This window comes from Dendrobates tinctorius, unplaced genomic scaffold (genome assembly GCF_039654945.1).
Source record: "Dendrobates tinctorius isolate UK_male_01 unplaced genomic scaffold, ASM3965494v1 ptg000114l, whole genome shotgun sequence".
Lineage (NCBI taxonomy): Eukaryota > Metazoa > Chordata > Amphibia > Anura > Dendrobatidae > Dendrobates > Dendrobates tinctorius.
The window spans coordinates 22,910,629-22,933,523 of NW_027361782.1; the positions used below are offsets into that span (position 1 = coordinate 22,910,629).

Sequence of the window (22,895 nt, forward strand, 5' to 3'; positions counted from 1 at the left end):
ATGTCTGATTGGACGCTGTGACTATGAGTTCCAGTTTGGGCATGCGCATGGAATACTCTGCTAAGCGCGATTGCGCAGTAGAGACTTCCCATCCATGACATAGGTGGGAGGCCTTACAGCTACTATGGTGGCTTATTTAAATGGAGGGGTAGTGCGTCGGCGCTTACATATCACACCATATCGGGACACATGTTATGGCCATATTGGGCCTCCTGATGAGCCAAGAGAGGCGAAACGTGTTGAGGCGATAACTATGGAGGGCAGGTGGCATCTTGCAAGATGAGTATCAATTTAACATCAGCTGATGAAGTATCACAAAGCTCCGCTTTACGTTTACCCACTCTGTGGCAACAGTTGTTTGTTCTATTAACTCTATCTGCCATAGTGAAAAGCATCTATGTCTTGGTTATCTGGTGCCGGGTGCACTGTGAGTAAAAACAACTGTATTCATATATCTTTTGATGGGTCATACAGGGACCTTGGTACTTCCTAATCATCTTTCCTACGAACTGCATAGATCACATGATTATTAATCTATTCAGGACCATTGATCAGCTAGGCCTACATTGGTCATTTTCAGGTATTTTGGAAAAATAAGTATAGGGGGGATCTTGTTTCCTCAAAAACATCATTCTTTGTTTATTTTTAAGACCTGAGAAGTGTGGAAAGATTGTATCAACTCTTGCATTATCAATGCCACGAATGCCAAATGTGTTCTTCACTTTGTTTTTATCTTTTGGGGTATAGGCTCCCTTTAGACATAGGAGTGATCTACGTATATTGTTAGGGGTTCCCTTATCATCTGGGTAGAGGGATCTCCTATTGGTTGTAGGGTTTTATCAGGGTCACTAGGGACAGTCAACGCGGAGCGGAGGCGCCACCAATACGCTCCCCCCTAGGGTGCCAACCTCCACAGCCAGGAAGGTGTGAGCTTAGGCAACATACCAGGGACTTCTAGATAATCCCCTATTGTGTATTTTGTGAAGGTTTTCTGGCACGTTTTTTGTTTTTGTGTGTGTTTGCATTTTTGTGGTGTGAAACCATTTTGTTGGTTTCTTTTAACAGAATTAATAAAGTATATGTTTTATAGGGGCTTTATATGATTTTTTGTGAGCTGTGACATCACCTATTAGGAATGGTGGATCCTGTGTTATCTACTGTATATAGAGGTGGTATCAGTCATTGTACAGGTGGAGGTGAGCTGTGATATCACCTATTGTGAATGGTGGATCCTGTTAGGTGTTATCTTTCATTGTAATCGAGGAGGAGGTGAGCTGTGATATCACCTATTGTGAATGGTGGATCCAGTGCTACCTACTGTATATACAGGTGTTATCTGTCATTGTACAGAAGGAGGAGGAGGTGAGCTGTGATATCAGCTATTGTGAATGGTGGATCCTGTGTTATCTACTGTATATAGAGGTGGTATCAGTCATTGTACAGGAGGAGGAGGCGAGCTGTGATATCACCTATTGTGAATGGTGGATCCTGTTCTACCTACTGTATATACAGGTGTTATCTGTCATTGTAAAGGAGGAGGAGGTGAGCGGTGATATCACCTACTGTGAATGATGGATCCAGTGCTACCTACTGTATATACAGGTGTTATTTGTCATTGTGCAGAAGGAGGAGGAGGTGAGCTGTGATATCACCTATTGTGAATGGTGGAGTCAGTGCTACCTACTGTATATACAGGTGTTATCTGTCATTGTACAGAAGGAGGAGGAGGTGAGCTGTGATATCACCTATTGTGAATGGTGGATCCTGTGCTACCTACTGTATATACAGGTGTTATCTGTCATTGTACAGGAGGAGGAGGTGAGCTGTGATATCACCTATTGTTAATGGTGGATCCTGTGTTATCTACTGTATATCAGTCATTGTACAGGAGCAGGTGAGCTGTGATATCACTTATTGTGATTTGTGGATCCTGTGTTATCTACTGTATCTAGAAGTGTTATCAGTCATTGTACAGGAGGAGGAGGTGAGATGTGATATCACATATTGTGAATGGTGGATCCTGTGTTATCTACAGTATATAGAGGTGTTATCTGTCATTGTACAGGAGGAGGAGGTGAGATGTGACATCACCTATTGTGAATGGTGGATCCTGATCCTGTGTTATATACTGTATATAGAGGTGTTATCAGTCATTGTACAGGAGAAGGAGCAGGTGAGCTGTGACATCACCTACTGTGAATGTTGGATCCTGTGCTATCTACTGTATATAGAGTTGTCATCAGTCATTGTACAGGAGGAGCAGGTAAGTTGTGATATCACCTACTGTGAATGGTGGATCCTGGGCTTCCTACTGTATATACAGGTGTTATCAGTCATTGTACAGGAAGAGGTGAGCTGTGACATCACTTATTGTGATTTGTGAATCCTGTGTTATCTACTGTATATAGAGGTGTTATCAGTCATTGTACAGGAGAAGCAGGTGAGCTATCACATCCCCTATTGTGAATAGTGGATCCTGTGTTAGCTGTCAGTGGAATCTGCCTGTGATGATAAGGAGTCTCATGAAAAATTTCCCTGAAAGGACTAGATGTACGAGTCTAAAATAACCCCAGGGACCAGTGTGAAAACTGTAAGATTACAGATTTTCTTTTTTAATTTAGATCATGATATGATTAAAAAAATTCCAAAAATGTAATGTGACACAAAATCCTGATTTATACATTATGTAATTCTCTGGGGACAGATTCCCTTTAAAATGAGAATGTACAAAGGAGCAACGAGCATGATGAGGGGGTGATGGAGGAGGAACGGCAGAGACATTGGGGTACGGGGGAGACATAAGAAGTGCGTTAGTTACTCACTGACACGGTCAGGCATGTTGTCCAGCTGGGAGGGTGAACTGGAAACACTACTGCTCTGGTGTGAGGAGGCATGGCTGCCGGGCCGCTGGCTGTCCTCTATGGACGGGGTGGGCGAGGGGCTGTCCTGGATCCTCTCCTGCAGGAAGAAGCACAAAGAACAGTGTATATATATCATGCAGAAGGAGCCCCCCCAGTACTCAAGGTACAGGTGTATCCACCGCAGCCCCCGGCATGTTTACCCCTGCGATATACAAAGGCGATGGGGGTAGGGGTCACTTATTGGGGACATTTGAAAATTTATTTTCTTAGAGAGCAAAGAGGCGCCAGTTTCCCCACATATCCATTTGCACCCTGGATTTCTGGACGGTGACAGTAATGACGGTGACGGCGGGATGAGGATTCCCCCAAATGTTTCTCTCTGAATTCTGCAGAGAACGAACGGTGGCACAGCAACCCTGAAAAATCCAATGAATGGCGAACAGCACAGCAAGGCACCCGCAGCCCCAACCTCACGCTCCACTATGGCCAATGACTCCAAGAGACAGACGTCGCCGAGAGAGTTAACATCGAGACGAGAAGAACAGGAAAGTCAGTAAAATCCAGAGAGGTAAAATCCGGAGAAGTGATTGAGAAATTAATGGGAAAATTCACATAAAAGACTAAAGGCCGGAAACCTCCTCTGTCTACATACGGCTGAGCTTGGGGGCATGCTGAGGGTTGTAGAGTGCCGAGTCTACGGTCATATTCAGGAGCCCGGTCACGCTGGGGGTTGTATTTTTGTATATGTAACAGAATGGCATTACGGTCAGGTTGGGGGTAGTAGTGTTCTAGCCATGCAGTCACATCAAATGATCGCGTCATGTGGGCAGCTACAAGCTTTGTATCTATAACAGATATGTACTACAGCTCTGCTGGGGGTAGTAGTATTCTATGTAGAGAATATAATAAAGTCAGGTCCAGGGTCCAATCATGTTGGGGGTAGTATTGTAATTGTATTTAGTATAACAGAGTTGTATTGTGGCTGTGTTTGTTGGTCGGGAGATGTTGGGGTAGTATTGTAATTGTATTTAGCATAATAGAGTTGTATTGCGGCTGTGTTTGTTGGTCGGGAGATGTTGGGGGTTGTAGTGTAATTGTAATTAGTATTATAGAGTTGTATTCTGGTTGTGTCCATTGGTCGGGAGATGTTGGGGTTGTAGTGTAATTGTATTTAGTATAAGAGAGTTGTATTACGGTTGCGTCCATTGGTCGGGAAATGATGGGGGTTGTAGTGTAATTGTATTTAGCATAACAGAGTTGTATTGCGGTTGTGTTTGTTGGTCGGGAGATGTTGGGGTTGTAGTGTAATTGTATTTAGCATAACAGAGTTGTATTGTGGCTGTGTTTGTTGGTCGGGAGATGTTGGGGTTGTAGTGTAATTGTATTTAGTATAATAGAGTTGTATTCCGTTTGTGTCTGTTGGTCGGGAGATGATGGGAGTTGTAGTGTAATTGTATTTAGTATAACAGAGTTGTATTGCGGTTGTGTTTGTTGGTCGGGAGATGTTGGGGTTGTAGTGTAATTGTATTTAGCATAACAGAGTTGTATTGTGGCTGTGTTTGTTGGTCGGGAGATGTTGGGGTTGTAGTGTAATTGTATTTAGTATAATAGAGTTGTATTCCGTTTGTGTCTGTTGGTCGGGAGATGATGGGAGTTGTAGTGTAATTGTATTTAGTATAACAGAGTTGTATTGCGGTTGTGTTTGGTCGGGAGATGTTGGGGTTGTAGTGTAATTGTATTTAGTATAACAGAGTTGTATTCTGGTTGTGTCCATTGGTCGGGAGATGTTGGGGTTGTAGTGTAATTGTATTTAGTATAATAGAGTTGTATTGCGGCTGTGTTTGTTGGTCGGGAGATGTTGGGGTTGTAGTGTAATTGTATTTAGTATAATAGAGTTGTATTGCGGCTGTGTTTGTTGGTCGGGAGATGTTGGGAATTGTAGTGTAATTGTATTTAGTATAACAGAGTTGTATTGCGGTTGTGTTTGTTGGTCGGGAGATGTTGGGGTTGTAGTGTAATTGTATTTAGCATAACAGAGTTGTATTGTGGCTGTGTTTGTTGGTCGGGAGATGTTGGGGTTGTAGTGTAATTGTATTTAGTATAATAGAGTTGTATTGCGGCTGTGTTTGTTGGTCGGGAGATGTTGGGGTTGTAGTGTAATTGTATTTAGTATAACAGAGTTGAACTCTGGTTGTGTCCGTCGGTCGGGAGAAGTTGGGAATTGTAGTGTAATTGTATTTAGTATAACAGAGTTGTATTGCGGTTGTGTTTGGTCGGGAGATGTTGGGGTTGTAGTGTAATTGTATTTAGTATAACAGAGTTGTATTCTGGTTGTGTCCATTGGTCGGGAGATGTTGGGGTTGTAGTGTAATTGTATTTAGTATAATAGAGTTGTATTGCGGCTGTGTTTGTTGGTCGGGAGATGTTGGGGTTGTAGTGTAATTGTATTTAGTATAATAGAGTTGTATTGCGGCTGTGTTTGTTGGTCGGGAGATGTTGGGAATTGTAGTGTAATTGTATTTAGTATAACAGAGTTGTATTGCGGTTGTGTTTGTTGGTCGGGAGATGTTGGGGTTGTAGTGTAATTGTATTTAGTATAACAGAGTTGTATTGTGGCTGTGTTTGTTGGTCGGGAGATGTTGGGGTTGTAGTGTAATTGTATTTAGTATAATAGAGTTGTATTGCGGCTGTGTTTGTTGGTCGGGAGATGTTGGGGTTGTAGTGTAATTGTATTTAGTATAACAGAGTTGTACTCTGGTTGTGTCCGTCGGTCGGGAGAAGTTGGGAATTGTAGTGTAATTGTATTTAGTATAACAGTTGTATTGCGGTTGTGTTTGTTGGTCGGGAGATGTTGGGGTTGTAGTGTAATTGTATTTAGTATAACAGAGTTGTATTCTGGTTGTGTCCATTGGTCGGGAGATGTTGGGGTTGTAGTGTAATTGTATTTAGTATAATAGAGTTGTATTCCATTTGCGTCTGTTGGTCAGGAGATGATGGGGGTTGTAGTGTAATTGTATTTAGTATAATAGAGTTGTATTGCGGTTGTGTTTGTTGGTCGGGAGATGTTGGGGTTGTAGTGTAATTGTATTTAGTATAACAGAGTTGTATTCTGGTTGTGTCCATTGGTCGGGAGATGTTGGGGTTGTAGTGTAATTGTATTTAGTATAATAGAGTTTTATTCCGTTTGCGTCTATTGGTCAGGAGATGATGGGGGTTGTAGTGTAATTGTATTTAGTATAATAGAGTTGAATTGCGGCTGTGTTTGTTGGTCGGGAGATGATGGGGTTGTAGTGTAATTGTATTTAGTATAACAGAGTTGTATTCTGGTTGTGTCCATTGGTCGGGAGATGTTGGGGCTGTAGTGTAATTGTATTTAGTATAACAGAGTTGTATTGCGGCTGTGTTTGTTGGTCGGGAGATGTTGGGGTTGTAGTGTAATCGTATTTAGTATAACAGAGTTGTATTGTGGCTGTGTTTGTTGGTCGGGAGATGTTGGGGTTGTAGTGTAATTGTATTTAGTATTATAGAGTTGTATTCTGGTTGTGTCTGTTGGTCGGGAGATGATGGGGGTTGTAGTGTAATTGTATTTAGTATTATAGAGTTGTATTGCGGTTGTGTTTGTTGGTCGGGAGATGCTGGGGTTGTAGTGTAATTGTATTTAGTATAACAGAGTTGTATTGCGGCTGTGTTTGTTGGTCGGGAGATGTTGGGGTTGTAGTGTAATTGTATTTATTATTATAGAGTTGTATTCTGGTTGTGTCCATTGGTCGGGAGATGTTGGGGTTGTAGTGTAATTGTATTTAGTATAAGAGAGTTGTATTCCGGTTGCGTCCATTGGTCGGGAAATGATGGGGGTTGTAGTGTAATTGTATTTAGCATAACAGAGTTGTATTGTGGCTGTGTTTGTTGGTCGGGAGATGTTGGGGTTGTAGTGTAATTGTATTTAGTATAATAGAGTTGTATTCCGTTTGTGTCTGTTGGTCGGGAGAAGTTGGGAATTGTAGTGTAATTGTATTTAGTATAACAGAGTTGTATTGCGGTTGTGTTTGGTCGGGAGATGTTGGGGTTGTAGTGTAATTGTATTTAGTATAACAGAGTTGTATTCTGGTTGTGTCCATTGGTCGGGAGATGTTGGGGTTGTAGTGTAATTGTATTTAGTATAATAGAGTTGTATTGCGGCTGTGTTTGTTGGTCGGGAGATGTTGGGGTTGTAGTGTAATTGTATCTAGTATAATAGAGTTGTATTGCGGCTGTGTTTGTTGGTCGGGAAATGTTGGGAATTGTAGTGTAATTGTATTTAGTATAACAGAGTTGTATTGCGGTTGTGTTTGTTGGTCGGGAGATGTTGGGGTTGTAGTGTAATTGTATTTAGTATAACAGAGTTGTATTGTGGCTGTGTTTGTTGGTCGGGAGATGTTGGGGTTGTAGTGTAATTGTATTTAGTATAATAGAGTTGTATTGCGGCTGTGTTTGTTGGTCGGGAGATGTTGGGGTTGTAGTGTAATTGTATTTAGTATAATAGAGTTGTATTCCGTTTGTGTCTGTTGGTCGGGAGATGTTGGGGGTTGTTGTGTAATTGTTTTTAGTATAATAGAGTTGTACTCTGGTTGTGTCCGTCGGTCGGGAATTGTAGTGTAATTGTATTTAGTATAACAGAGTTGTATTGCGGTTGTGTTTGTTGGTCGGGAGATGTTGGGGTTGTAGTGTAATTGTATTTAGTATAACAGAGTTGTATTCTGGTTGTGTCCATTGGTCGGGAGATGTTGGGGTTGTAGTGTAATTGTATTTAGTATAATAGAGTTGTATTCCGTTTGCGTCTGTTGGTCAGGAGATGATGGGGGTTGTAGTGTAATTGTATTTAGTATAATAGAGTTGTATTGCGGCTGTGTTTGTTGGTCGGGAGATGCTGGGGTTGTAGTGTAATTGTATTTAGTATAACAGAGTTGTATTGCGGCTATGTTTGTTGGTCGGGAGATGTTGGGGTTGTAGTGTAATTGTATTTAGTATAACAGAGTTGTAATGCGGCTGTGTTTGTTGGTCGGGAGATGTTGGGGTTGTAGTGTAATTGTATTTAGTATAATAGAGTTGTATTGCGGCTGTGCTTGTTGGTCGGGAGATGTTGGGGGTTGTAGTGTAATTGTATTTCGTATTATAGAGTTGTATTCTGGTTGTGTCCATTGGTCGGGAGATGTTGGGGTTGTAGTGTAATTGTATTTAGTATAAGAGAGTTGTATTACGGTTGCGTCCATTGGTCGGGAAATGATGGGGGTTGTAGTGTAATTGTATTTAGCATAACAGAGTTGTATTGTGGCTGTGTTTGTTGGTCGGGAGATGTTGGGGTTGTAGTGTAATTGTATTTAGTATAATAGAGTTGTATTCCGTTTGTGTCTGTTGGTCGGGAGATGATGGGAGTTGTAGTGTAATTGTATTTAGTATAACAGAGTTGAACTCTGGTTGTGTCCGTCGGTCGGGAGAAGTTGGGAATTGTAGTGTAATTGTATTTAGTATAACAGAGTTGTATTGCGGTTGTATTTGGTCGGGAGATGTTGGGGTTGTAGTGTAATTGTATTTAGTATAACAGAGTTGTATTCTGGTTGTGTCCATTGGTCGGGAGATGTTGGGGTTGTAGTGTAATTGTATTTAGTATAATAGAGTTGTATTGCGGCTGTGTTTGTTGGTCGGGAGATGTTGGGGTTGTAGTGTAATTGTATTTAGTATAATAGAGTTGTATTGCGGCTGTGTTTGTTGGTCGGGAGATGTTGGGAATTGTAGTGTAATTGTATTTAGTATAACAGAGTTGTATTGCGGTTGTGTTTGTTGGTCGGGAGATGTTGGGGTTGTAGTGTAATTGTATTTAGTATAACAGAGTTGTATTGCGGCTGTGTTTGTTGGTCGGGAGATGTTGGGGTTGTAGTGTAATTGTATTTAGTATAACAGAGTTGTACTCTGGTTGTGTCCGTCGGTCGGGAGAAGTTGGGAATTGTAGTGTAATTGTATTTAGTATAACAGAGTTGTATTGCGGTTGTGTTTGTTGGTCGGGAGATGTTGGGGTTGTAGTGCAATTGTATTTAGTATAACAGAGTTGTATTCTGGTTGTGTCCATTGGTCGGGAGATGTTGGGGTTGTAGTGTAATTGTATTTAGTATAATAGAGTTGTATTCCGTTTGCGTCTGTTGGTCAGGAGATGATGGGGGTTGTAGTGTAATTGTATTTAGTATAATAGAGTTGAATTGCGGCTGTGTTTGTTGGTCGGGAGATGATGGGGTTGTAGTGTAATTGTATTTAGTATAACAGAGTTGTATTCTGGTTGTGTCCATTGGTCGGGAGATGTTGGGGCTGTAGTGTAATTGTATTTAGTATAACAGAGTTGTATTGCGGCTGTGTTTGTTGGTCGGGAGATGTTGGGGTTGTAGTGTAATCGTATTTAGTATAACAGAGTTGTATTGCGGCTGTGTTTGTTGGTCGGGAGATGTTGGGGTTGTAGTGTAATTGTATTTAGTATTATAGAGTTGTATTCTGGTTGTGTCTGTTGGTCGGGAGATGATGGGGGTTGTAGTGTAATTGTATTTAGTATTATAGAGTTGTATTGCGGTTGTGTTTGTTGGTCGGGAGATGCTGGGGTTGTAGTGTAATTGTATTTAGTATAACAGAGTTGTATTGCGGCTGTGTTTGTTGGTCGGGAGATGTTGGGGTTGTAGTGTAATTGTATTTATTATTATAGAGTTGTATTCTGGTTGTGTCCATTGGTCGGGAGATGTTGGGGTTGTAGTGTAATTGTATTTAGTATAAGAGAGTTGTATTCCGGTTGCGTCCATTGGTCGGGAAATGATGGGGGTTGTAGTGTAATTGTATTTAGCATAACAGAGTTGTATTGTGGCTGTGTTTGTTGGTCGGGAGATGTTGGGGTTGTAGTGTAATTGTATTTAGTATAATAGAGTTGTATTCCGTTTGTGTCTGTTGGTCGGGAGATGATGGGAGTTGTAGTGTAATTGTATTTAGTATAACAGAGTTGAACTCTGGTTGTGTCCGTCGGTCGGGAGAAGTTGGGAATTGTAGTGTAATTGTATTTAGTATAACAGAGTTGTATTGCGGTTGTGTTTGGTCGGGAGATGTTGGGGTTGTAGTGTAATTGTATTTAGTATAACAGAGTTGTATTCTGGTTGTGTCCATTGGTCGGGAGATGTTGGGGTTGTAGTGTAATTGTATTTAGTATAATAGAGTTGTATTGCGGCTGTGTTTGTTGGTCGGGAGATGTTGGGGTTGTAGTGTAATTGTATCTAGTATAATAGAGTTGTATTGCGGCTGTGTTTGTTGGTCGGGAGATGTTGGGAATTGTAGTGTAAATGTATTTAGTATAACAGAGTTGTATTGCGGTTGTGTTTGTTGGTCAGGAGATGTTGGGGTTGTAGTGTAATTGTATTTAGTATAACAGAGTTGTATTGTGGCTGTGTTTGTTGGTCGGGAGATGTTGGGGTTGTAGTGTAATTGTATTTAGTATAATAGAGTTGTATTGCGGCTGTGTTTGTTGGTCGGGAGATGTTGGGGTTGTAGTGTAATTGTATTTAGTATAATAGAGTTGTATTCCGTTTGTGACTGTTGGTCGGGAGATGATGGGAGTTGTAGTGTAATTGTATTTAGTATAACAGAGTTGTACTCTGGTTGTGTCCGTCGGTCGGGAGAAGTTGGGAATTGTAGTGTAATTGTATTTAGTATAACAGAGTTGTATTGCGATTGTGTTTGTTGGTCGGGAGATGTTGGGGTTGTAGTGTAATTGTATTTAGTATAACAGAGTTGTATTCTGGTTGTGTCCATTGGTCGGGAGATGTTGGGGTTGTAGTGTAATTGTATTTAGTATAATAGAGTTGTATTCCGTTTGCGTCTGTTGGTCAGGAGATGATGGGGGTTGTAGTGTAATTGTATTTAGTATAATAGAGTTGTATTGCGGCTGTGTTTGTTGGTCGGGAGATGCTGGGGTTGTAGTGTAATTGTATTTAGTATAACAGAGTTGTATTGCGGCTATGTTTGTTGGTCGGGAGATGTTGGGGTTGTAGTGTAATTGTATTTAGTATAACAGAGTTGTAATGCGGCTGTGTTTGTTGGTCGGGAGATGTTGGGGTTGTAGTGTAATTGTATTTAGTATAATAGAGTTGTATTGCGGCTGTGCTTGTTGGTCGGGAGATGTTGGGGGTTGTAGTGTAATTGTATTTAGTATTATAGAGTTGTATTCTGGTTGTGTCCATTGGTCGGGAGATGTTGGGGTTGTAGTGTAATTGTATTTAGTATAATAGAGTTGAATTGCGGCTGTGTTTGTTGGTCGGGAGATGATGGGGTTGTAGTGTAATTGTATTTAGTATAACAGAGTTGTATTCTGGTTGTGTCCATTGGTCGGGAGATGTTGGGGCTGTAGTGTAATTGTATTTAGTATAACAGAGTTGTATTGCGGCTGTGTTTGTTGGTCGGGAGATGTTGGGGTTGTAGTGTAATCGTATTTAGTATAACAGAGTTGTATTGCGGCTGTGTTTGTTGGTCGGGAGATGTTGGGGTTGTAGTGTAATTGTATTTAGTATTATAGAGTTGTATTCTGGTTGTGTCTGTTGGTCGGGAGATGATGGGGGTTGTAGTGTAATTGTATTTAGTATAATAGAGTTGTATTCTGGTTGTGTCTGTTGGTCGGGAGATGATGGGGGTTGTAGTGTAATTGTATTTATTATAATAGAGTTGTATTGTGGCTGTGTTTGTTGGTCGGGAGATGTTGGGGGTTGTAGTGTAATTGTATTTAGTATTATAGAGTTGTATTCTGGTTTTGTCTGTTGGTCAGGAGATGATGGGGTTGTAGTGTAATTGTATTTAGTATAATAGAGTTGTATTCTGGTTGTGTCCATTGGTCGGGAGATGTTGAGGTTGTAGTGTAATTGTATTTAGTATAACAGAGTTGTATTGCGGCTGTGTTTGTTGGTCGGGAGATGTTGGGGGTTGTAGTGTAATTGTATTTAGTATTATAGAGTTGTATTCTGGTTGTGTCCATTGGTCGGGAGATGTTGGGGTTGTAGTGTAATTGTATTTAGTATAACAGAGTTGTATTGCGGCTGTATTTGTTGATCGGGAGATGTTGGGGTTGTAGTGTAATCGTATTTAGTACAACAGAGTTGTATTGCGGCTGTGTTTGTTGGTCGGGAGATGTTGGGGTTGTAGTGTAATTGTATATAGTATAATAGAGTTGTATTCTGGTTGTGTCCATTGGTCGGGAGATGTTGGGGTTGCAGTGTAATTGTATTTAGTATAACAGAGTTGTATTGCGGTTGTGTTTGTTGGTCGGGAGATGTTGGGGTTGTAGTGTAATCGTATTTAGTACAACAGAGTTGTATTGCGGCTGTGTTTGTTGGTCGGGAGATGTTAGGGTTGTAGTGTAATTGTATTTAGTATAACAGAGTTGTATTGCGGTTGTGTTTGTTGGTTGGGAGATGTTGGGGTTGTAGTGTAATCGTATTTAGTATAACAGAGTTGTATTCTGGTTGTGTCCATTGGTCGGGAAATGTTGGGGTTGTAGTGTAATTGTATTTAGTATAATAGAGTTGTATTGCGGTTTTGTCTGTTGGTCGGGAGATGGTGGGGGTTGTAGTGTAATTGTATTTAGTATAACAGAGTTGTATTGCGGTTGTGTTTGTTGGTCGGGAGATGTTGGGGTTGTAGTGTAATCGTATTTAGTACAACAGAGTTGTATTGCGGCTGTGTTTGTTGGTCGGGAGATGTTAGGGTTGTAGTGTAATTGTATTTAGTATAACAGAGTTGTATTGCGTCTGTGTTTGTTGGTCGGGAGATGTTGGGGTTGTAGTGTAATTGTATTTAGTATAACAGAGTTGTATTCTGGTTGTGTCCATTGGTTGGGAAATGTTGGGGTTGTAGTGTAATTGTATTTAGTATAATAGAGTTGTATTGCGGTTTTGTCTGTTGGTCGGGAGATGGTGGGGGTTGTAGTGTAATTGTATTTAGCATAATACAGTTGTATTGCGGATTCTGGTTGTGTCCATTGGTCGGGAGATGATGGGGGTTGTAGTGTAATTGTATTCAGTATAATAGAGTTGTGTAATTGTATTATGATGTTGATCAGGATGATATTAGTCGCTGCTCCCAGCACACTGACAGGTCGTCTCCCTTCTGCAGGTGCTGGACACCAATCCATGTGACTCATGAGACAGCAGTAACTTTGTTGCGCTCTTTGCGATGATGAAGGACATTAATGAGATACATATTTTTGAAGTCACACATTTCCTGCAGTGAAGCTCGGGGTCTGGGTCCTGTCTGTCTTTGGATACAAGCCACCTCAGAACATCTTGGATATTCTACTGCACTTTAGGCTTTGGGCAGAGTCACCCTTCAAAATTCCGTGCAGATTCTCTCCCTTGAACCTTTGCATTCGCCGACATAGCAGGTAAGTTTTCCGGTAATCTCCCGGCGAGCAGCAGCGTTTACAGAGGCGTCTTTCAGGCTGGTAATAAGCAGCCATCTATTCAGCTACTTAGCCGCAATCTGCCGTGCTTCATTAGGCGACTACTCTGTCGTCTCCGCCAGTTACAGATTCACTGTAAGTTCATCTATTTTATTACAAATGAGAACAAAAGTGCTCATTTGTTGTCATTTAGACAACAAGGGGTTAACAATCACCCATCCAATCAATGAGCGGCGTTACAGCCTGAAAGAGAAAAAAGCCACAAAATCTGAAGATTCCCGGCATTTTCACACCGGTTTTATTTGCCATTTTGGATTTTTTTACTATTCCGTCTCACTCCATATACTTTATACTCGCTGCCGCTGCCAGAATCTCCGCGGACCCCACGGCCAATCAGCTTTTTAAGGCCGATATTGGAACAATGTAACAGAGTTATGATTTCATAAGAAAAATGTTTTTATGACGTTTAATGGCGGATACTAAACACTTGGGCCCAGGACGTGGGAAGTGTGGCATGGAGGAGATAAGAGGAGGAAGGGGAGAAGAGGGCACAAAGTAGGCAGCTGGAAACCCCTCCAATTCACATACAAACACTTAATGGTTGCTGTCATTTCACCAAACTTTACATACAATAATACAAGAAACTGAAATTTATCTTATCAAAGAAAACCACATCCTTCTCCTCTTAGGAGCCACTTCTTCATCTCACACCTTTCTCCTGAACTCATCCTTCACTAAGCCATTGACAATAAATGGCTTCACCCAACCACTAACCATGAGTGGAGAAAAAGTTTTGGTGTTATCGTTCATATTATCTGAAAAAAGGCCAAGAAAGCAAAAATTCTGCTGGGTATGTAAACTTTTGAGCATAACTGTATATATGGAAATTTTTCTCACAAAAAATAACTTGTAATTAATAACTTTGGGCTCACTCTCCAAAGGGCTCATAGATATTGACCGCAGCCCCTATATGCACAGCCATGATGTGGCGCTGACAATGTATAGAAAGAAGCGATACCTCCTCCGCTCACCTTCACTACTAGACTATGTTCACATGGAGGTTTTAACATGGATATAATTTGAATCAATTTAAAGCTTAGAAAAAAAACAAACACAAAACTCGTGTGAAAGTGCGCATGCGCTTGTCCACAAAAGATCATGTTTGAGTTTATCTACCACAAATATGTAAATACAAAAATCTCTGGCGTACGAATCCTGCAGGGGGTGGTCTTCCAACAAAAGGGCAACAGATAACTGGCAGCCAGAAGATTGTGAATGCAGCTCTGGATGTGACTTGAGGACACTCCACATTGTAATAGCAGAATTCTGATTGCAGCTCTGGATGAGACTGCAATGAAAAATACAGATAACATAGAATTCTGAATGCAGCTCTGAGTGTAACTGCAATAGAAGATATTAATAAAAAAAAGAGCTGCACACCCAGAGCAGCATTCACAATTCTATTTTATCAATATTTTATGAACTATTAATATCTAGAGCTCATTTCATAATTTTTTGAGTGACTAGAGGATACGGAATACAGTGATAGCACAATTGTGAACGCAGCTCTAGATGTGACTGCAATGAAAGATACAGATAACATAGAATTGTATAGCTTTTGGACTTAGCAAAAACTAACAACCAGAGCTGCATACACAATTATGTATTCCCAATATGGAGTATCCTCCACTCACACACAAATTGTGAATGGGAGTTTAGATATGTGACTGGAGAATATTCCACATTGTGATAGCAGAACTGTGAATGCAGCTTTATTTTACTATCTTCTAAATATACAGGTGCTTCTCACAAAATTAGAATATCATCAGAAACTTAATTTATTTCAGTTCTTCAATACAAAAAGTGAAAGAGTCATTACAGACAGAGTGATCTATTTCACGTGTTTATTTCTGATAATGTTGATGATTATGGCTTACAGCCAATGAAAACCCAAAAGTCATTATCTCAGTAAATTAGAATAATTAACAAAACCCCCTGCAAAGGCTTTATAAAGGTCCTTTAGTCTGTTTCAGTAGCTCCACCATCATGGGGAAGACTGCTGACTTGACAGATGTCCAGAAGGCAGTCACTGACACACTCCACAAGTAGGCTAAGCCACAAAAGATCATTGCTGAAGAAGCTGGCTGTTCATAGAGTGCTGCATCCAAGCATAATAATGGAAGGTTGAGTGGAAGGAAAAAGTGTGGTAGAAAAAGGTGCACAAGCAACCGGGATAACCGCAGCCTTGAATGGATTTTTAAGGCCATTTGGGGGAGATTCACTTTGAGTGGACTGCGGCTGGAGTCATTGCTTCAAGAGCCGCCACACACACACGTATCCAGGACATGGACTACAAGTGTCACATTCCTTGTGCCAAGCCCCTCATGACCAATAGACAACCTCAGAAGCGTGTTACCTGGGCCAAGGACAAAAACAACTGGACTGTTGTCAGTGGTCCAAGGTGTTGTTTTCAGATGAAAGTAAATTTTACATTTCATTTGGAAATCAAGGTCCCAGAGTCTGGAGGAAGAGTGGAGAGGCCAAAATCCAAGCTGCTGGAGGTCTAGTGTGAAGTCTCCACAATCAGTGATGGTTTGGGGAGCCATGTCATCTGCTGGTGTAGGTCCACTGTGTTTTATCACGACCAAAGTCAGCGCAGCCGACTACCAGGACATTATAGAGCACTTCATGCTTCCCTTTGCCAACAAGCTTTTTGGAGAAGGAAATGTCATTCTCCAGCAGGACTTGGCCCCTGTCCACACTGCCAAAAGTACCGATACCTGGTTTACAAACAACAGTATCACTGCGCTTGATTGGCCAGAAAACTCGCCTGACCTTAACCCCATAGAGAATCTATGAGGTATTGTCAAGATGAAGATGAGAGACACCAGCCCCATCAATGCAGACGAGCTGAAGGCTGCTATCAAAGTAACCTGGGCTTCCATAACCCCTCAGCAGTGCCACAGGCGATCACCTCCATGCCACGCCGCATTGATGCAAAAGGAGCCCTGACCAAGTATTGAGTGCATTTACTTAACATATATTTCAGTAGGCCAACATTTCAGATTTTAAAATCATTTTTTAAGCTGGTGTTATAAAGTTTTCTAGTTTACTGAGATAATGACTTTTGGGTTTTCATTGGCTGTAAGCCATAATCATCAACATCAACAGAAATAAACACGTTAAACTGATCACTATGTAATGACTCTACATAATATATAAGTTTAACTTTTAGCGTTGAAGAACTGAAATAAATTAACTTTTTGATATTCTAATTTTGTGAGAAGCACTTGTATATCTAGTAAAAGATATTAGTAAAATAAAGCTGCATTCACAGTTCTGCTATCACAGTGTGGAGTATTCTCCAGTCACATCCAGAGCAGCATTCACAATTCTATTTTCTAATCCAATAATATCTAAAGTCTCATTCACAATTTGTGTGTGAGTGGAGGATACTCCATATTGGGAATGCAGAATTATGAATGCAGCTCTGGTTGTTAGTTTTTACTAGGTCCATAATAGGTTGAAGCTGATCTTTTTCTAAGATGAATTTTAAAATTTGCGTAAAGGTGTAATACTCCAGGCGAGAATTCCCCGCTACGGGCCACACTTTCACCTTAAAACGCCACACACATTAAAGGACCAGTCCAATCTGCAAACCATCTGAGGATCGAATATCGGGTGATCGCTGACACTATTTTGGATGTCACACTAAGAGATATCGCTAGCAATATCGCTATAACTAGTGACATTATAGCGATATTGCTAGCGATATCTCTGTGTCTGATACTTACCTCCGACCGCTCCCCCGCTGGTTATCGCTGATCGCGCGAGAACGTCCAGGACCATTTCTCGTCGTCAGCTTCCTGCGGCGCTTCCTGCTGTGACGACGAGCGACGCGTGGAGCCGGGCGGGAGGACACAGGATCGCCTGGTGTGACAGGTAAGTAGCGACCCCCGTCCCCAGCGATGTCGCTGGTGAGATCTGCCTGTGTGGCAGCTCACTAGCGACCACTTAGTGATGCACCAGCGATCCTGACCGCGTCATATTGCTGGTCGGGATCGCTGGTGCATCGCTAAGTGTGACAGTACCTTTAGAGATGGTTGAGCTGTAATCCTCCAGTGAAATGTTAATGTAAGCGCAGCTCCGGAAGGAGTCGGTGACATTTCATCAGATTCTTACTGTTTACAGAAGAGTCAGATCTTCCGTCATTTCTCCGTCTCCGTGTGGCAGATTTAATTCCTGCTTTTCCTCTGCGCTGTCAGTATCAATAGCACAGAGACAATGCGCCACTTCCAGCCGCGGCGTCGCTCCTGTCGCTCTATATAAATGCGCTAATTAGCCACAAGGCTTCATAAAGACGAGTTCACACCAGTCTCCTCCAGACTCTGGGCGAGACCCCAAGATTTATTGCACTTTATAGGGGTATTGCTGTTCTGTTCCGCAGGATGAGGTTACTTTGGTGGGAAGCACGAGGTGTGAACAGACCCCTAGGCTGTGTTCACAAGAATGATTGAAAATTCGATGTTCATTTTTTGTGGCAGAAACGAAGGGCCAACCCAGAGATTTCTGCCGCTGATCGCAGGTTTGCAGGCTCACGGATCTTCACTATGTCGATCATTAGGTTTCCATGCAGAATTAGCACGAAACTTCACTGCAGATTCCCTGGCTGTATCCATCAAACATTATGAGCTTGTAACCAACCAGCAGTGAGGGAGTTAACAGCATGACGGCCGTCACATCCAGTAAGTACATGTATGATTGGCAGCCTCCTGACGGACTAATGTTTGCACAGTGTGAACACTGCTGGCTCTCAGGCTTCCCGTATCACTGTCACTATTTTCTATCAAAACATTAATTTCCAGATGTTCGGCCGGAACAAGTAGCAAAGATAATCGGTTATGAGAGACGCACAAAAGGGTTTTACTGTCGCTGCAGCCTGATATAATGGATTACAAAGAAGAGCTGAAGAGAGCGAACATCTGAGCAAAAGAGACAAACAGCTGAGACGGCAGGAGAACTCTGCTGTAAAGGAGTCTGCGGCCATCATCATAGGGTCCTAGAATGTCAGAGATGGAAGGCACCCCAAGGGTCATCGTATCCGACCCCGTACTCAAAGCAGAAGTCAGTAAATCATCCCAGACAGATGTCTGTCCAGCCTCTGTTTGAAAACTTCCATTGAAGGAGAACTCACCACCTCTCGTGGCCGCCTGTTCCACTCATTAATTGCCCTCATTGTCAAAAAGTTTTTTCCTAATATCTAATCTGTATCTTCTCTTCTCCCTTTCAGTTTCATCCCATTGCTTCTAGTCTTTCCATGTGCAAATGAGAATAATGATGATCCTTCTACATTGTGACAGCCCTTCAGATATTTGTAGACAGCTATTAAGTCTCCTCTTAGGCTTTGTTTTTGAAGATAAACATTCCCAGACCCTTCAACCGTTCCTCGTAGGACATACTTTGCAGTCCACTCACCATCCTGGTCGCTCTTCTCTGAACTTGCTCCAGTTTTTAAATGTTTTTTTTTTTAAATGTGGAACCTAGAACTGGATACAGTATTCCAGATGAGGCCTGACCAAGGAGGAGTAGAGGGGGATAATTCATTCACGTGATCTAGACACTACGCTTCTCTTCATATCTCTATCAATGGCATCTACTATATACAAACTATACATAATTATCACATCCAGAGCTGCACTCACTATTCTTCTGGTGCAGTCTCTGTGCACATACATTACATTACTGATCCTGAGATACATTCTATATTATACTCCAGAGCTGCACTCACTATTCTGCTGGTGCAGTCATTGTGTACATACATTACATTACTGATCCTGAGATACCTCTAGAGCTGCACTCACTATTCTGCTGGTGCAGTCACAGTGTATATACATTACATTATTGATCCTGTGGTACATCCTGTATAATACCCCAGAGCTGCACTCAATATTCTGCTGGTGGAATCACTGTGTACATACATTACATTACTTGTCTTGTAATGATCCTGAGTTACATCCTGTATTATACTCCAGAGCTGCACTCACTATTCTGCTGGTGCAGTCACTGTGAACATACCGTATTTTTCGGATTATAAGACGCACCCCAATTTTCAGAAGGAAAATAGGGAAAAAAATAATAATGTGTCAATTAGGGGTCCATCTTACAGTCCGAATTCAGCTTACCTGGGAAGGGATCCGGCACAGGTGGAGTGGTCACAGGGGTCATTCAGTGGTCCAGGCTCGTGCAGTGGCGGCTGTGTGCTGGGGCAGGTTGGTTGTGCTGTTGCAGCTGGGCTGTACTGGGGGGCTGGGCTGTGATGGGGCAGGTGGGCTGTGCTGGGGCAGCTGGGCTGTGGCAGCTGTGCTAGGGCTGGGGCAGCTGTGCTGGGCTGTGCTGGGGCAGCAGGGCTGTGCTGGGGCTGGGGCAGCTGGGCTGTGCTGGGGCAGCTGTGCTGTGCTGGGGCAGCTGTGCTGGGGCTGGGGCAGCTGTGCTGGGGCTGGGGTAGCTGTGCTGGGGCAGCTGTGCTGTGCTGGGGCTAGAGCAGCTGTGCTGGGGCAGCAGGGCTGGGGAAGGTGGGCCCTATGGGGTGAGGGTGGCGGCTCTCTGTGCTCCGGTGCAGGCTCCAGTGCAGGGGCGGCGGCTCCGCCGGCATTTCCTCCAAGACCGGAGGCCCCCGCACATCCCTTGCTGGCCGCCGCCATGTTGCGGTGGCCTCCGGGAACATGGACGCCAGGAAGATGGCCGCCGGTTCGGGGACGGCGCATGTGCAGGTTCAGATCTCGTCCCGAGATCTCGGGGGACGAGATTCAAATCTCGGCAAGGGATGTGCAGGGGCCTCCGGGCTTGGAGGAAATGCCGGCGGAGCCGCCGCCCCTGCACCGGAGCACAGAGAGCCACTACCCCTGCACCGGAGCACAGCCCGCTGCCACCACCGCACTACAGAGCCCCGCGGCACCCGCACCAGCCATGATCGGAGGTTAGTACATTGCGACCATAAGACGCACCCTCACTTTCCCCCAACATTTTGGGGGAAAAAAGTGCGTCTTATGGTCCGAAAAATACGGTACATTACATTACTGATCCAGAGTTACATCCTGTATTATACTCCAGAGCTGCACTCACTATTCTGCTGGTGCAGTCACTGTATACATACATTACTGATCCTGAGTCACATCCTGTATTATACCCCAGAGCTGCACTCACTATTCTGCTGGTACAGTCACTGTGTACATACATTACATTACTGATCCTGAGTTACATCCTGTATTATACTCCAGGGCTGCACTCACTATTCTGCTGGTGCAGTCACTGTGTACATACATTACATTACTGATCCTGAGTTACATCCTGTATTATACCCCAGAGCTGCACTCACTATTCTGCTGGTGCCGTCACTGTGTACATACATTACATTACTGATCCTGAGTTACATCCTGTATTATACCCCAGAGCTGAACTCACTATTGTGATGGTCCTAAACACATCGTCCACTGGGAGGATTTTCCATTGCGTCGATACTAAGCAACGTGTGTTCCACGTGTGATACCTAACCACTGCGCTAACTAGAAATAAAGTGCAGCGGTCCCGGCCACCAAGGTCTCCGAATGCTCCATAGGCCCATTCCGCATAGGGGAGACCGGCCAGCCGAGACCAGGCAATGGAGGCACCCACCCTGTTGAACACCTCTGTGTTGAAGGGACAATGAAGCAGGAAATGGTCCATGCTTTCCAGCACGGTACCACAATGCTCCCGAGGACAGTTCCTGTCCTCAAAGCTCCTACACTTCAGTTTGTCTCTCACACACAGTTTCCCATGGAAGCAGCGCCAAGCCAAGTCCCAAAACTTTGAGGGGATCCTGATAGAATTCAAAAGATGCAAACCCACCCCAAGATCCCGACTTGGGCAATCCCTTAGTACCAGAGGCCTCTGGAAATGGGTCAACAGAACCCTATTGTCAAGGAGTTTCCTTGGCAGAGTCCTAATCTCCCACATTCCCAGACCCCACCGGCGAATTACCTTCAGAACCAAGGTAGCGTAAACCGGAAGATGTCCATGCGGTGTGCGAAGATCCTTCACTTGCCCTCCTGTCTCCCATTCCTGGAAGAAAGGCTGAAACTATCACCAACAGGAGAATACCCACGGAGGAGCCGTCTCTTTCCAGAGGTTTGCAATATTGATCTTAATGAAGGTATCCACAAGGAATACCACAGGGTTGACCATACCCAACTCTCCTAGTCTCCTCGTACGGTAAGTAACCTCCCTCTTGACCAGGTTCAGTCTATTCCCCCATAATAGTTGGAAGAACAAACTGTAGACCTGAGTCCAGAAAGACTCCCTAAAGATGCACACACTGCCCAGATAAATCAGTAAAGGGAGCAGGTAAGTTTTGATCAGGTTTACCCTTTCCCGGAGGGTCAAAGACCAACCCTTCCATTGGTTCACCTTCTGAGCCTGCTGTCCCAATTTTGTTTGGGCTAATCCCCCTGGCCAAATTCAATGCCAAGGACTTTTGCAGAGACTTTGGGTCCTGGAAGGGTGTACGGGAGATCAAAACCAGGATCTCCTCCTCCCAGCCAGAGACTCTCACACTTATCCTGGTTGATCTTGGACCCGGATGCCTCCGAGTAGCGATCTACCTCTGACATCAGCCACCCTGCCTCCTCGTGAGAGGAAACAAAAACAGTGACATTCATCGGCATACGCCACCACCCTCTGAGTGGCTTCCGGTGCTGCCCGGTCCATCCCGATCCCGGCCAACGGTCCACGCTCCACCCTCCTAAGAAGTGGGTCAATCGCAAACACGTACAGCAGCGGGCTCAAGGGACAACCCTGGGAACCCTGTGTTATACCCCAGAGCTGCACTCACTATTCTGCTGGTGCAGTCACTGGGTGCATACATTACATTACTGATCCTGAGTTACATCCTGTATTATACCCCAGAGCTGCACTCACTATTCTGCTGATGTAGTCACTGTGTACATACATTACTGATCCTGAGTTACATCCTGTATTATACCCCAGAGCTGCACTCACTATTCTGCTGGTGCAGTCACTGTGTACATACATTACATAACTGATCCTGAGTTACATCCTGTATTATACTCCAGAGCTGCACTCACTATTCTGCTGGTGCAGTCACTGTGCACATACACTACATTACTGATCCTGAGTTACATCCTGTATTATACCCCAGGGCTGCACTCACTATTCTGCTGGTGCAGTCACTGTGCACATACATTACATTACTGATCCTGAGTTACATCCTGTATTATACTCCAGAGCTGCACTCACTATTCTGCTGGTGCAGTCACTGTGTACATACATTACATTACTGATCCTGAGTTACATCCTGTATTATACTCCAGAGCTGCACTCACTATTCTGCTGGTGCAGTCACTGTGTACATACATTACATTACTGATCCTGAGTTACATCCTGTATTATACTCCAGAGCTGCACTCACTATTCTGCTGATGCAGTCACTGTGTACATACATTACATTACTGATCCTGAGTTACATCCTGTATTATACCCCAGGGCTGCACTCACTATTCTGCTGGTGCAGTCACTGTGCACATACATTACAT

The 22,895-nt window shown here is 43.2% G+C and overlaps 1 protein-coding gene across 7 annotated transcripts in view; it reads right to left on the minus strand.

Moving 5' to 3' along the window:
- Window positions 1-22,895, minus strand: part of DACH2 (dachshund family transcription factor 2) — a 417,731-nt gene that overhangs the window by 76,093 nt on the left and 318,743 nt on the right. For all 7 annotated transcript variants that reach the window (XM_073589884.1, XM_073589881.1, XM_073589885.1 and 4 more), the window contains one exon: window positions 2,823-2,958. In XM_073589884.1, the coding sequence (XP_073445985.1) occupies window positions 2,823-2,958 (136 nt within the window). The remainder of the gene's footprint in view (window positions 1-2,822; window positions 2,959-22,895) is intronic.